The sequence below is a fragment of the Prionailurus viverrinus genome, chromosome F2, assembly GCF_022837055.1.
Source record: "Prionailurus viverrinus isolate Anna chromosome F2, UM_Priviv_1.0, whole genome shotgun sequence".
Lineage (NCBI taxonomy): Eukaryota > Metazoa > Chordata > Mammalia > Carnivora > Felidae > Prionailurus > Prionailurus viverrinus.
In genome coordinates this window covers 79,188,154-79,204,536 of record NC_062578.1, presented here as the reverse complement: position 1 = coordinate 79,204,536, position 16,383 = coordinate 79,188,154, and the positions used below count along the sequence as shown (strand labels likewise).

At 49.6% G+C, this 16,383-nt stretch overlaps 1 protein-coding gene across 1 annotated transcript in view; it reads left to right on the top strand.

The window, feature by feature from the left end:
* COL22A1 (collagen type XXII alpha 1 chain) overlaps positions 1 to 16,383 on the top strand; it is a 235,627-nt gene that overhangs the window by 93,109 nt on the left and 126,135 nt on the right. Inside the window, exons 17-20 of the mRNA XM_047841976.1 lie at positions 3,642 to 3,686; positions 3,963 to 3,992; positions 4,262 to 4,315; positions 8,336 to 8,389. Coding sequence (XP_047697932.1) covers positions 3,642 to 3,686; positions 3,963 to 3,992; positions 4,262 to 4,315; positions 8,336 to 8,389 — 183 coding nt within the window. The remainder of the gene's footprint in view (positions 1 to 3,641; positions 3,687 to 3,962; positions 3,993 to 4,261; positions 4,316 to 8,335; positions 8,390 to 16,383) is intronic.

Sequence of the window (16,383 nt, the reverse complement as noted above, 5' to 3'; positions counted from 1 at the left end):
TGGGGAGAGTGGGCGGGGGAGGAAGGGGTGGGGGGAGGAATCCAGGTAAACTAAGGTGGATTCAGGCCAAGAAGATCACATCTATTCAGGGTCACACCGTGGAGCTCAGGCGAAGGTCACTGCCTGGTTCACACGAGTCCCAGCAAATGCAGAAAGAGGCTGCTGTGACTCTTCATGGAAGCAGACAGGGTTTGTATTATAAATAAATAAACAGATCTACAGGCTGAAGAAGCCTCACCTTAGGAATGGCGGCTGGAGAATGTTGATGTCTTCCAAACTTGCTCACTTGGGCTTCAGTTCTAATGGAGTTAAGTTATTCTCTCTCCCAAGTATTTTTAGAGTTGAGATTTATATTGTTATATTATCCTGGTGTCAGGATTTTAATATATTCTCGCAGTTCCTTGACAGGGGATTCTAAATTCTAAAATAAGTCATTTATTTCAAGTCACTAAGAGGGAATGATCCTTGAGGTTTGGGTCTAGGTGACTCCTGCTACTGTCTGTGTCTGTGTGTGTGTGTGTGTGTGTGTGTGTGTGTGTGTGTGTGAGAGAGAGAGAGAGAGAGAGAGAGAGAGAGAGAGAGAGAGAGAAATTACCAGCCTTCCACCTCATTTATAGATGTTTTTGGTTTTTGGCCCCTGCAGTTTGGGAAGCAGCTTAGTTATCACTTATTATGATGAATACAGCAGAAGGTCTAAGACAAGGTGACGGGTCATGGCAGTATTTGGGTCATTCACTGGAATAACCAGGAAACCAGTGATGCTCAGGTGATAGGATGCCTCACAACTCATTCTAAGAGAACATCATCTAGACAAATCTTAGATGTTTTATTATTTGAGAAAGCCATCAGAACCACAAAGCTGGTCTTTGATACGTCCTGACTCTACAGATGAGAGAACAGAGACCCAGAAAATTAGGGTGTCTTGTTTCAGACCCCACAGTGGCCTTGGACCAAGACGCACAGGACTCCCTGCCCACACAGTGATGGGCCGCAGATCTCAGTGGCCGGGACGTGCTCCTTGTGCCGTGTTAAGAGTCTTACTTGACTGATCCTATGCTTGTGTTGGTTGTCTATTGCTGCATAACAATCTTCCTGAACCTTGGAAGTGTAGACCAGCCGTCAGGTGGTCTCACATCATCTCCGAGGGCCAGGATCTAAGGCAGCATGTCCTGGTCCAAGGTCTTTTGTGAGGTTGTGGCCAGGCCTCCAGCCAGGGTGTGGTTAGCTGAAGAATCTGCTTCCAAGCTCACACACATGGTCTTCGTCAGGGCCTCGGTTCCTTGATGGCTGTTGGCCACAGGCTCTGCTTCTGCATTACACGGCCTCTCTGTAGAGCTGCTCACAAAAGGGGAAACTGCTTCCTTGGAGCGGGTGGTGAGTGACCTGAGGTCGGGGTGATGTGGGTCCACATGGAGGCCACCGTCATTGTTGTAACTTTATCTCGGAGGCCGCACGGCGTCCCTTCTGCTGTGCGCGGCTTGTCATGTGGCCTAGCACTGGCACCGTGTGGGAGGTCACTGTACAAGGTGGGGAACACCAGGAGGCGGGGGCTTCTGGGGGCCATCTGGGGGGCTAACTACCACAATGGCTAAAATGACCATTGCAAAAAGGCATCACCTATGTAATAATGCAAAGAAATGATTCACGGACAGACTATTAGTCTGTTCTATTACTTACTAGCTTTTTGACCTTGAACAAGTTCCTAAGCATCCCCATCCCTAAGATGGGAAAGAGTATCAGAGGGGAAGAGGACCTTAGAACAAGGCCAGGCAGATGGAAAGGCTCTGGTATCTATTAGCTACAGACACACAATTATTACGGATGAACGACGGGATCGTAGTTTTCCTTAATAGTGATTTAATAGGTCAGGACACTGGCTGTCATAGTCTGTAAAATTACCTGAGCCGGTGAGAAAGCACGTACCCGTTAATTTCATAACTGTTATCGAAAATTCGCTCTTTATAAGTGTGATGATGATGAATACAACAATAAATACTACAAAAGTAAATGTGGAAACGAGGCTGAAGCATAGTGGAAATGAAAGAAAGGTGATGAAGTCATGAACCCAGAAGATTCATTATTCAGCTACATGTATCTAATTATCTCATTTAAACATATGTTTATATGTGTGTGTGTGTGTGTGTGTGTGTGTGTGTGTATAAGATGGCCACACAGAAATTACAGTATAGCCCAGAATGTCTTCGAAGAATCATGTTACCAAAATATTAATAAGGTTTCTGGGAGCCTAGGGAAAAAATAATCTTGGCCGGGGGTGGGGGTTGAAGGACGTTCATTCACGGAGAAATGGAGATACGTGAGCCGATTTCTGAGGGCATGGAAGTTGTCACGTGTAGATGTCATAGAAGCATCTGGAGAGGGTCTAGAATGGTAAAAAAAAAATGCAGTGTGTGAGTGTGTGTGCACGTCTGTGGGGGTGGGTGCGTGATGGTGCCACAGAGAGGAAAAACCAGCATCGTGAGGTGTTTCTGAGGTAGGACCCCATTACTGTAAGTGCAAGACAGAGACAAGGTATAGCAAGAAAGGTGGGTGCTCGTTAACTCTCAGTTTTGCTGTGTAGCCAAAATTCTGCAAAAAAAAAAGTCTATTAAAAGAACATTTAGTTGGGATCTTAGAAAATCGCCTGATGCAACGTAAACAGAAATACTTTTCCGAGTCTCGGGCAGCCAGTGGGGACGGTGGAGTTGTGGCTGTGTCAGTGGCAACGAAAACACACCCTGTCCACATAGTGGGACCTCCCACGCAGCGCAGGACCACGCACGTGCCTGGAGTCCCTCATTCTGGTTCCTCGGCGTTGGCATTTAAGAGATGCTTTCATATTTATCCAGAAGCTCATTCATCCTTTGCTAGCCTACTCAATAGCACTTTGTTCTTGCTTCCCCACGCTCCCTGAGCTAGTCTCAGGGGAAAATGAGGAGTTGTATCCCCAAACTGTGTGTAAGAACATGGGCTACAAGTCGTGTCCTTGTTTAGAGCTATGGGGCACTAGAGTCATAGCAGTGAAGATTTTTCTATGGCCACAGTCACCAAATATGCCCCCACGTAGAACCAAGATGTGGCTCACACCCTGGAAACCTGACGCAGCCACAGCCGTCATAGGCCAGGTGACCCGGAGGTGCTGGGGCAGGGGACACAGAGCAAGTCTTTTGCACCTGATGACTTCGTGAAAACAGATGGGAGTGATCACAGCATCTGTGTTACTTCTTTGATAAACATGAAATGCTGACCACGTGCTGAACCGGGGACTTGGCACAAAGGATGTGCCATTAGGTGTCATCACCACCCTGGCTCTGTCCACTGTGGTGCCCGTACCGCAGGTGCTCACTGAAGAGTGGACCAAGAGCTGGAAGGGACTGTGAAAGCACCAACTGGATTCTGGGCTGGATGCGCAGAAGGGAGAAAATAAAAGCTCCTGTGATCTTGGTACAAAGATAAGAATTAGACGCAGAAAATCTGTCAGGAGGAGGGAGGGAGGCCCAGCATGGCGGGAGCATGAGCTGGGGCTCAGAGGAGGCAGTGGTCCCATGGACTTGTGTGGATATCAAGGGCCCCGAAGGGGGGCGGGACCAGCAGAGGAAGGTGGCAGAAGGTACACTGGTGACGTGTGTGTCATTTCTGCGCAGGGTGACGTGGGGCCTGCAGGACCTCCTGGGGTACCGGGCTCTGTGGTAAGTGGGCAGCCATTCCAAGCGGTGGGAATCCCAGGCTCATGTGCTGATGGAATTGGGTGTGTGGAAAGGTCCTCGCCTCTAAGAATGGGCAAGAACTCTTCTGACCCCGTGAGCTGGAATACAAGACTTTGAACACTAAAGGTGGGATAAAATCGGAGAAGAGTCAGAAATTGCTGCGTTACGGCAGGCTGTGCGAATACTGTTACCAGAGCTGAGGGGAATGGTCGTTGAAAAAAGACCACCCTCTTTGCTGACGCATGGTTTGTCCCACAGGTGCAGAGAGAGGGCCTGAAGGGCGAGCAGGTAAGGGGAATCCGGGTCCTCCCCCTGTGGGGCTCCAGGTAGGAGCAGAGATGGAAAGGCTACCACCGTGGGGTCGAAGCTGCTTTTTGAGCTCAGATGGAGCCTTCCAGAGATGGGCCAAGTTGATTTTCTACCAGGAATGCACATTCCTGCTCTATATCTCTGGGTCGCTTTTTGGAACTCCGGACATAGACTCTGAGTCAGCAAAGGGTCCTGAGTCATGGGGATGGGGGAGTTGTGGCTAATGTGTGTTTGGCTTCTGTTACCAGGGAGCTCCAGGACCACGAGGCCACCAGGGCCCACCTGGGCCACCAGGAGCTCCGGTAAGTCACCGTCTCAGCCCAGGGTCTGCTCTGAACACATCTAGGTCTGGAGCACAGTGGTTTTCCACCTCTGAGCTCTTTGGTATTGCAGAAGCTGGTCCCATCCCCTCAGGCGACAGGCGGTGGTGTTACCATCTTACACAAGAGCAGGCTGAAGCCTGACCAGTGACATTACTGGCCACAGACCAGGCAGTTACCAAGTGTGGAACTGGAATTGAAACCCAGACAGCCTGACTTCCCAGTACCACTCCCCCAGGCAAAAAGAGGTCATTAGTGGGATTTCTGGTGTGCAGTCTGGTGTTTAAGTTTCCATTTACTTTATTTAATGTTTATTTTTGAAAGAGAGAGGAGGGAGGGGGGGCAGAGAGAGAGAGACACACACAGAATCTGAAGCAGGCTCCAGGCTCTGTCTGAGCTGTTAGCACAGAGCCGGATGCGGGCCTTGAACTCACAAACCACAAGATCATGACCTGAGCTGAAGTTGGATGCTTAACTGACTGAGCCACCCAGGAGTCCCCTAAAAAGTAGGCTCCATGTCTAATGTGGGGCTCGAACTCAACGATCCTGAGATCAAGAGTCACATCCTGGCAACATGCTGCTGCCCCTTTCAAATTACCATGTCTTATCGAAGGTAATAAGACGGCTGTTACTGTGAAATGTCCATAAATCAGATTTATATGAAGCCATCAGGACCCATTCCTCATTAGGGTACATGTGTATGGTTTTGTTGGGGTGAAGCTGGAAGAAATCTAGCAGATTTCTTCTAGCAGATGTTTAATTCCAATATAATTAGAACAATTTCATATCAAAAAGTTCGGGTCAGAAGCGCCACCTCTGTCTCTGTAACCTTGAATGTCTTGTGTAACTTCTCTAAGGCTTGGTCTCCAGAGCTCCCCACGATTATGATAACCGTTGGAAACAGTAGAAACAGTAGAAACAGTAGAAACAGTAGAAACAGTAGAAAAAGGCAGGTAATGTGTGCTCTCAGTGTTTGGATTTCTGTGCATACATGCATATATGTATGTTTCAGATCTATAACTGGCAAGTGCTGAAAGTCTATAGTATGTATGTTTCTGTGCAAACATACGCATGTTAAATCTGCAAGAGCGAAGGTATTATTTTTGTTTTACCAATGAGGCCTTAGTACAGAGATATTGAACGGATTGTACACAGTCACACAGCTATTAAGAAGTAGAAATGAGCTTTGGACCTAGATATGTCTGTCAAACCCATGCTCTTTTTACCTCTGAGTGCACAAGGTAGTGATACTTTTCTGAAATGTATAAAGGGGAATTATTTTCTTCACGTCCCCCACTAAAGAGTAGGAAACTAACAGTGCCTAGCCCTGATGAATGAAGAAGACACAGCCTTCTTGACCTCTCATTCTGGATCCTCCCTTTTATGCAGATTTCCTTACGATAAATGAAGCAGGGGACAGAAGTAAGAACCCTTAAATGTTTGTGGTCAAATATTAACGCTGGAGTTAGAGGGATGAAAACACATGGGTAGATGTCATAGTTTAATGAAGGAGATAGGAAAAAAATAACTGTTGAGTAAGCACTTGCAATCTCTAGATGATTAACGAGATTCCCCGCGTGTGTTGTTTCTGCAGTCCATCTTGTGGGACAAGGGCACACAGCCCTGAACCCTCAGCACATTCGGACACCATAGTGCCTGAACCCTGTAGCCCCGGATGGGGCTGTTTGAGGTTCTGAAGCTGTCCCCCCTGCTAGATGCTCTCCATAGAATGGGACTTAGTGCAGAAAGTGTGTTGGTGATAGAATTCTATTGCAAGGAGTTCAGAAACACAACAGCCTGCCCCAAGACTTGTTGAAAGGGAAACCCGTGAGGAGAGACCAGGACTGGAAGATTCTGAGGACAGGACCGATGTCTCTCCCCTGTCTAAATACACAGTTTATCTCATAGTGGGGACTTAGTTCATGCTTGTAGAGGAGTGGCCCTCTAACGCTGTTCAGGAGGAGCACTAAAGTGGGGCCTGACTGCTGTGTGAGCTCACAAGGAGCGAGACGGCCACGGAAGGAAGGCGCTTGGGATTGAACTGCAACGTCTGGTCTCATGTCCCAGTTCTTCCACCAGATAGCCCTGTGTCTTTGCTGACGTCACTTACCCTCTCTGATCCTCTTTTCCCTTATTCCGTACCTAGAAATCATCATCACCATCGTCATCCACGTGAACATCCTGTGAGGGCTACATGAGCTCATGTGCCAAGCCGTGCTCTGTGCAGCCTTATTAAGCCCAGTACCCTTATCAGTTGCCATTTCTGTCTGGTTTGAATCCCCAGCAGCACCTGGCCCTGGGCCTTCCACAGAGCAGTCGCTCCCTAAATATTCATTGGCTTGAATCAAACTGAGAAGCTGGCTTCGGTGACTTCTGTGGGGAATGGAAAATTTTGGAGTTTGTGTTCAGCAGTCCCAGCGAGAGGAAAACGTATCCCCTTCTCTAAATGGAAAACAGTGCACAGTGTTTTGCATCCAAATGCTGGAGCTGTCCAGGAGGCGTGCAGCCTTCATCCTTTTCCCGAGACAAGACAGGCCCTGGCCATTTTATCAATGTCTGCCGGAGCGAAATAAAGAAGGGAAAGTGCACGGATCAAACGCAAGGTGTTTGTTGATGCTTAAGGAAAACTCGCTTATGCAGAGTCTTTCCTCGCTGTGTGCCCTGAGCTCAGCAAGATAATCCTTGTGGGGAAAGGAGATTTAAACCTGTAGTTTCTGCAGGCTTTCCATTCGTGTGTTTATTTCCATGGTGTTATTAAGAGAAAAGAACTTGGATCTAAATACAGTGCTGTCACTTAATAGTCATGCCAAACCTGGCAATGGTAGCTCTCTGTGTGATAGCATTTGTTGACAGTGCGGATTTGGAAGAACAGAGGGGGAGCTTCTGGCCAGGATCCACCTGGGAAGTTGCCGATCGAGCCACAGAGCCGAGGGTCTCATTTGACCACTGCCACCACATGCCTCACTCGAGGTGCCATCACGTGGGTGTAAATCAGGGTGCGGTCAGGAGGGTGGTGGGAGCTGAACTTGGGGCTTCTGTGTCCATTCTTCATGTGGTCCTCACATCCACTCGATAGGTGGGTATATCATCCTCGCTTCAGAGAGGAGCCACCTGAGGTTCAAGGATGCCAAGGGACTTGTCTGAGGTCATGCAGCAGATATGGAGGGGGTCTTGGGGGAAGGATTTGAATTATCAGGTCAGTGTGACCCCTTCCTGCACCAGCGTTCCTTACTCAACTGAAACTGATCTTTCTTAGATAGTTTCGTTTCTTTGTCCAGACTGCCATATTTTGCACATCACTGTGGACCGAGTCATATACCCCAAGCTAGTTCTTGCTGAGCCAGCGACATTCAGGGGATATGGCACTGGCCTTACAGCTAAAAACACTTGGGTTCCAGACACTTCTTTTGTGTATGTATTATGCAAAGCTCTAATGCAAGGCATTTGACCGCTACTGTGTTCATCTTTAAAGCGTGGATGGTGTTGCCTACATCTTGGTTGCTGAACATACTTAATTCGGTCCGATAGGTGTGCACGTTTCAAAGTGTTAAAGATTTGGGGCACCTGGGTGGCTCGGTTGGTTAAGTGTCTGACTCCTGATTTCAGCTCAGGTCATGATTTCACGGTTCGTGAGATCAATCCCAGTATCAGGCTCTGTGCTAACAATGCAGAGCCTGCTTGGGATTCTTTCTCTCTCTCTCTCTCTCTCTCTCTCTCTCTCTCTCTCTCTCTGCCCCTCTCCTGCTCACATGCACGTTCTCTCTCTCTCTCTCTCTCTCCCTCTCCCTCCCTCCCTTTCTGTCTCAAAAATAAACAAACATTTAAAGTGTTATAGATTTGAGGGGGCAGGACTTTTTTCCCCTCCTGACCTCCCAGTTTCCCCCATTGGGATAGGATGGTATTTTCCTACCCACTGAGAGTGAAAAGGCCAAGTATAACCTATGATGTTGAACTGTGTTTGACCATGGTTTCTTTTTTCCCCCCTTTCTCCTCCTCCTAAAGGGTCTGATGGGTCCCGGAGGCAAGGCTGGACCTCCTGGTTTGCAAGGTCTCCGGGTGAGTAACATAACATGTATTTCTTTTCTGATCCCTGGCTCACCCATGCCAGGGACCCCATTTCAGCAGCTCAAACAGAGGGCATGGTGCCGTCTTGTCCTCTTGAAATGACTTGGAAGCAGATTGAAGGGTTCGATTTAGTTCACGTGTGGGTCTGGAGTTGGGTCCTGGAGACGTGGGGATAGGTCTGTTGTCTGCCCTGAGTCATGTATATAGAAACCCCCAGCCCTGTGTGATCAGAGCCCCCAGCAGAAGGGAGCCCACAGAGAGAACACAGAGAACTGAGAGAACACAGAGAAAGGCAGGACCCCCGGGGCTTCCTAAAAAAAGAAGTGATATTTGAGCCAAGTCTCCAGGAAAGAGTTAAAAATAGGGATGAAAAATAGAGAGCTGCCAATAGGCTATTAGCTACTTTAGTTGAAACATCCATATTGTTATTGAGCACTGTAATATCTCAGGGTATTTCATTTAATTTAACTTGAGTTAATTAAGCACCTGTCTTCTTACCCAGATTGTACGTACTTTATGGGTTTGATTCGCCGCTAAGCACAGTGTCCTGTGGCTGAAGGCAGACGGATGAAGAAGCACAGTGAGGCTAGGTGTCCTCTTTGGTGTCCTTACAGTGACTGACATTGCCCCCCACCCCCCAAATCCGTGTCCCTAGTTCCTAGCAGCGTGCCTGGCACAGAGTAGGGACTCCGTGTTCGCTGACCTCTGGTGCTTAAGCCTGTAGCATCTTTGACTGGTTCACATAGAGACTTTCCAAGGGGCCCAGCTACCGAAGATGGGGTGTTCAGTGTCCCTGCAGGTGCTCGGTCAGAGGCCAGGCGGCCACTGGTGGACGGGTGGGAATGGGGCCTTCATCTGGCAGAGGCTGTCCAACCCCCTCTGTGGCCTCTGTAGCCCGGAGATTCTGTAGCTCGGTGAAGTGGACGGTGTTACGGATGTGCCGTGGATTCCCTCTGTGTAAGGGGGCTGGACCCACCCTCCCATCATGCTTTGTATCCTCAGTTCTGAAACTGGGCGACCTGCTTTTATGACTCCGCAGACCCCAACCAGTCCTTACCCACCAGTGAACTTCCTCCTTTGGTTTTCAAACACCGCTGCACCCTATAACCATCTTGAACCCTTACGATTATAAAAGGAACTTGTTTGGAAGCCTAGCTGGGACGTGGAAAGGTACCATGTAGCAGGGTTGGGTGGGAGAGCGGGAAGCCTTCATCCCACTAGAAGAACTTGGATGTTCAACCTCAGATTCAGCATCACCAGCCCGGGCCTCAGTTTCCCTGGCAAAGCCGGGTCACTTCTCTCCTGTACAACGCGAGGGCCCTGGACTGTGCAGCAGGATGCACCCGGGTTTGAAGCTGGCCCTGCTTCTGGGCAGCTGTGTGACCCGACAAGTCACCTAGCCTCTCTGGGCACGTTTCCTCCATTAGAGTGGAAGGCATCGCCACCGGTCTGGTTTTGGGGAGAAAGCGTGCCCAGGATGGGGTTGCGTCCTTGGTGAGCAGCAAGACGTGGCAGCTGTCACGACTCCCACTCCCCCAACTTGCTCGCGCACAGCCTTTTAAGAGAAAGCAGCAGTCTTTGTACATTATGTAATTGATGTTTAGGTGAGCCTCATTTCGTCTGGTGTCAAACTGATGCAAACATTACTTTTCCTAATGTAGAATTAGATGCTGAGTGGGGCTCTTGACACAAACATGACTACGAAGGTGTTTTTTTTTTTTAATTGACATTTCTATCTAATTGACTCTCCTAGAAGAGGGGAGGAGGGGAGAGGAAACCTCTTGCTTGGAGCTTGCTTGTTGAGGCCCACGCTTCCTTGGCCATGACTTCTTGGCCCCCCAAGGGCCATTCGTGTGTTCCCCAGGATGGTTCTTGTCCAGAAACCCAGAAACCCAGAAACACCTTTTACTCCTAAGGTTAGCACCAGCCTGCCGTGCACTGGGAGCCTGGCCTGTCCCAACCTTAACACTGGCCAGGGGCCCTGGGACTTGGATATGTGCACCAAGAATGGAAATTTGAGGGATAAGACAAGGAGACCCAGAGAAGGAACCAGGGTGGAGGGGAGTTCTATGAACTGAGGTATTGAGCTCCATGTGCCAAACCCCAGCACTCCTAGGGAAGTGTTTATCGGCCCCCTTTGCGCAGAGGAAGGGCAGTCTCTGATCTAACACCTCCAGCAGCTGCCCCTCGGGGATGCACACCTGGGACTGTGCGTCTCTAAAGCCTGACTTCTTCTCTCCTCCCATGTGTCCGTCTGCCCACAAAGCTCATGTCATGCTCTTATGACGCGCGGGCACTCAGTTAAATGCTTTGGGAATCTCTGAAGAGATTATGGTCTCAACTTCCAGGCGCTCACACAGCCTGAGGGTCCTGAGAAATATGGACAGATAACCCAAATGCCTCGGTAGGGGCCCTGCGTTGTTCAGCAGAGAGGGATCTGGGTGGGAGGGGAGGGCACTGAGAGGGAGTGGGCTCTGGGGACAAGGAAGGGGGATGTCTGAGGTGGCCTTGCAAGAGCCAGGACATTTTAGCAGGAATTGATGGCTGCACTGGAGAGGGTGATGCAGACATAGGAAGTGCCCCCTGGAGAGGACATCCTGCCTCTGCACAGAGAGCTGAAGGGGAGGGTGGTGGCCCAGACCAGGGGCAGGAGCTATGGGAGCACCCATCTTGGCCCAACGGTGTGCCAGGTGGTGGGGACACACAGGGTCTGGCACGGGAGAGTGAGCCAAGGGCCATGGGCAGGGCGATGTATTAATGGAGGGAGGGCTCCTCCCTCGTCCTGCTCCCTGTCATGAATGGAGGCCGACCATTGTGTGTCTTTGGGGTCCCCTGGCTCTCCAGTGGTCCTCTGTGAGTCTCTGACTCGGGCTGGGGTGCACCCCACGGATGTTGCTATAGTCCGGTGGCCGCACCACTGGGCAAACACTGCAGAGACTGACTGTGATGTCAGTGTGGGCTGAGCGGCAGCTTCCTGCTCAGTCAGCCTCTGGCTGAGTCAGGAAAACCCGAGACAGAATGACTTACTCAGAAAATTATCTGTCTCTCCTTCCCTCACGGTGACCTGTCATTTCCTCGTCATCTGCTTCAGCTGAAACATCACTCCCTGGTGTCACTGCACACACTCAGGCTATAAAGGGGAAGAGACAAGACAATGACAAGCCACAGGATCCAGGAATTGAGACGTTGAGACTAATGTACGGGCTAGGGAAAGGGATCCGGATCCTTTATTTTAGAGATTAGCAACAGGCAGACAGTGTAATCCCCGGCAAGGTAAACATGTTAATTTTGGACAAAGCTGGATTTTTCCACAATGGCATAGTGAAATGGGAAGATCGGGAGCCAGGCAGCCCCCATGCCCACCCCACCCCCGGGCCATCCCACAGAGTTAGAGCACACAAGGCACCCCTCTGCATAACATCGGACCATCATCACCCCGCTGGGCTCCCTGCCTTAGAAGGAGGGTGGTGATGCTACCTTGTTTCTCTTTCTGAGGTTTTCTTTTCCTCCCGCTTGTCTGAGCCAGGCATTAGGAAGGGGTTGATGGGGAGCACTGCTACATAGCTGAACATTCCAGAATGTTCTGGAAGCAGAACCAGCTGGAGCTCAAGGCTACTGAAGCATTTGGGCACTCAGAAGCATCCACAAGGTTGACTTAAAAAAAAAAAAAGCAAACTCTTCATGCCCTCATCATTCACCCCAAAATAGACACCTTGTCACTCTCACACCAGCCTATTTTAATTTTTGTAGAGGACTTCTATTTTTTTCTTTCTTGAGTATTTGTTTATTTTTGTTTTCACGGATGTAAGTCTGTGAGAGCATTATTTTTGTATCTGCAGCACTTAGAAGAGTGCCCCACGCTCGTAAAACATGTATATTTTTATACACACATAAAAAGTGCGTAAACAGAACATCTCAGCATATAAGATAGGCATAAGTGAGTAATGTTGCAGTCAGCATCTAATGCAGCCAGAGTGCACGGGTGAGTGGCTCATGCTTGCATGCCTGTCGCTGCCTGGGTGCCAACTCTGTGCACAGCATGAGGACGACAGGACCCAGAACCGGGCATCTGGTCACCTGGGCCCTGGCCCTCCATGGCGCATGCTCCATTTTGAAGAAACGAGGCCTATCTGCCTCATTAAGGGGTCCCAGGGTTCCCATTGAAGAACTTGGGTCCTATCTGCACCTCTACTTTGGTTTTGCCTCTACCTTGCTCTGTGCTGCTGAGTCCCGCCTGACATAGCCCCGATGTTTTCTTTCCTCTTCCCTGGATGACCAAGGGAAAATTTTTTGTGTAAGAGAATTCTGTGCTGTCAGGCATTTCAATTTAATGCAGAGCTTGGAATGTCTATAAAATCATCGTGACAGAAGGGATCCCTGAGATAGACAGGGTCACTCAGGCCTTTGTCACTGCCTTTCCCACGAGCTGGTGACAATCTCTTTGGGTCCTTTGATCCTTTTTCCAACATCTTCTGGAATCTCTTCTCTCATCAATAGGTGAGAACCGAAGAAGTGACCTACCAAATATGATGCCTCCCTTCTTTCTAGTGATGGAGTGATTCCCAAATGTCTCATGATGTGCCTGATTGCGTCTGTTGCTTTAAGAACATTTTTAAAAATTTTCTAATGTTTATTTATTTTTGAGAGACAGAGAGCATGAGCAGGGGAGGGGCAGAGAGAGAGAGAGAGAGAGAGAGAGAGAGAGAGAGAGGGAAACACAGAATCTTAAGTAGGCTCTAGGCTCTGAGCTGTAGGCACAGAGCCCGATGCGGGGCTTGAACTCACAAGCCATGAGATCATTGAAGTCGGACACGTAACCGACTGAGCCACCCAGGCACCCTGAGAAAATATTAAGATGGGATCTGTAGCAGGTGCAGAACTAATACCAGGTAGGAAGGAGAAAGCAGTGGTTGCACGGAGGAGGCTAAGCAGGCACTTAGCTAGGCAACTGTACCCATGTTTCTCACTGATTTCTGCAAGGATCCTGTGAGGTAGGGCAGTTTTATTCCCATTCTGCAAATGAAGAAACCAAGATTTAGACGTGTAAGTCAGATTCCTCCATGTCATGCGGAGTATAGATGATGGGGCAGAGATTAGAAGTGAGGTCTGCCTTCTCCAAACCTTGACTGTTTTTGCGTTGGTAGGCAGTGTGTGGGTGTGTGTCCATGGAGGCACCAGAATTCTCATCTGGACATCAGCAGTCTTGGTGGCGGGTGCCTTGGAGAGGTCTGAGACCCCTTAATAACTGCCAGTGTCCGTTCAGGGGATGCATTGGATACACATGGCTTTCATCCCCAGCCATTGCCCTTGGAGCTGAGGGTCTCCTGCTGAAAGCGATCGGATCCGTCCGCTCCGTCACTGGTAGATTTGAGGAGGGAAACACGGGTGGTCTTTTGTCAAGTGGCAACTTGGGTTGAATTTGTTTTACCTTTCCATTTTTAAAGCCCTTTTTTCTTGCTCTTCCCTACTCTACCAGATGGTAACAGCATCGTTTGGATCACAGGCTACCGTTTGATTCATTGCATGGCATGGAGCCAGGGTTTATATCAGGACACCCTAGGTTTTCCCTGAGCACCTGGTTTCAGCTCTAACCAGTAGAAAATAATCATCAGTGACATTTGGAGGCATGGAGAACAGGAACTGAGCAAAAGACCATACGGCACGTATTAGAATCACTTGCACCGGCAACCCCTTCAGCTGTGAATGGGCCTGCACATGGCTGTGCTCACGCGCCCTGGCTGGGAAGGAGCTGCTGTTCTGCATTTGCAGGCTTCCTCTTCTCTGTGGGCAGATAGGCAGCCTTGGAAAGATTAGTCCCGCTCAGCATCCTGGCATTAGAGTGGCTTGAAAAATCGGCCCTCGTGATAAATTACAAACACTCACCCAGATATTGTGTAGGGTAGCAATTTAAAAGAGAAGAAGAGAAAAATGAAATAGAGAAACAGGCTTATTGTTAGTAAAGTAGTTCTTTGTTGCTGTAAAATTTGCTCTGGCCAGCACTTCTCAAATCCCCACAGCCAAGTATAGGTCCAAAATGCAGAGGTTACATAGCTGCTGCGGCATCCACCCCTGCTAGAGCCACCGCCTTCACCCCTGCCCATCCCACCCACCCCCATCACTATTACCACTTTAACCCCCACCCTGCCACCGTTACCATCACCACCGCCGTCACCGTCATCACCGTCACCACCGTCACCACCACCACCATCACCATCACTTCCACCACCACCATCACCACCACCATCACCGCCATCACCACCATCACCACCACCATCACCGTCACCACCACCATCATCACCACCATCACCACCACCATCACCACCATCACCACCATCACCACCATCACCACCATCACTGTCACCACCACCATCACCACCACCATCACCACCACCATCACCACCATCATCACCACCACCATCATCACCATCTCCATCATCACCACCACCATCACCACCATCACCACCATCACCACCACCACCACCACCATCACCACCATCACCACCACCACCACCATCACCACCATCACCATCACCATCACCACCACTGTCACCACCACCATCATCACCACCATCACCACCACCATCACCACCACCACCACCATCACCATCACAATCATCACCACCACCACCACCATCACCATCACCACCATCACCACCACCACCATCACCACCATCACCACCACCACCACCACCACCATCATCACCACCACCACCACCAGCATCACCACCACCACCATCATCACCACCACCACCACCAGCATCACCACCACCATTCCTACCACCCATCATCACCATCATCACCACCACCACCATCACCATCACCATCATCATTATCACCATCACCATCATCACCACCACCACCACCACCACCATCACCACCACCACCACCACCACCACCATCACCACCATCACCACCATCATCACCACCACCACCGTCACCACCATCACCACCGTCACCACCGTCACCACCATCACCACCACCACCATCATCACCACCACCATTGTCACCACCATCACCACAATCACCACCACCACCATCGTCACCACCACCATCGTCACCACCATCACCACCATCACCACCACCACCATCATCACCACCACCATCACCATCACCATTCCTACCACCCATCATCACCATCACTACTACACATTTCCTAATGGTAGATCCTGTGCTGAGCTTTCTCTAGGCATTATCTCATTTAATTTCTGTGGCACTGTTGGGAGGTAGCAGTTTTGAAACCACGTGTGTTTGACAATGGTCTCTTACGCACTTCAGGGACTCAGAGAAGCCAGAATCCTGCTTTTACCCTTTTTTCATCATCATAGCCACCATCATACTCCTCCTCATTCCCGTGGCTATCTGTTATGTTTGCATAATGCCTTATTAGACCTTGTAAAGCGCTTCCTCAAATATTGGATTATTCCTTCCACTGCTGTCTTTTCAGATAATTACAGTGATTATAATTTTTTCCACATGAGGAAACTGAAGACGCAGCAAGTGGCTTGCCCTTCCCCATCTACCTAAGATTCCAGCCTCACTTTCTTATACTGCAGAGGAAGGGGGTCGGAAAGGACCATGGAGAGCCCCCTTGCTTATGCCATGTGGCCAAGTCCTCGTAACTACTTACCTGGAGCTTTACGCCCCATCCCAACTCAATAGCCTCTCAGGCAGTGCATATTCAATATGTTTTTGTCACATTTCTCATTATTTCCAGGGCTTCCTGGAAGAGGAGCACTGGCCTGGGGTACGATTTTGACAAGTTGGGATGGAATGTGGGTGTTACAGACAGAGGTGGTAGTGTGAGCAAAATCTCAGAGGCCAGAAGTCCTGGGGGAGTGTTTGGGGGGCCAAGATAAGCAGCTTCCCTGAGCTGTTGCTTAGGGATTGGAGCATGGACACTGGACACTAGATCTCAAAGGCATGTTAGACTCACAGGGCCATCGATTTCCAGGTGAAACACCTCAGTGTTAACGTGTTTTAGACAA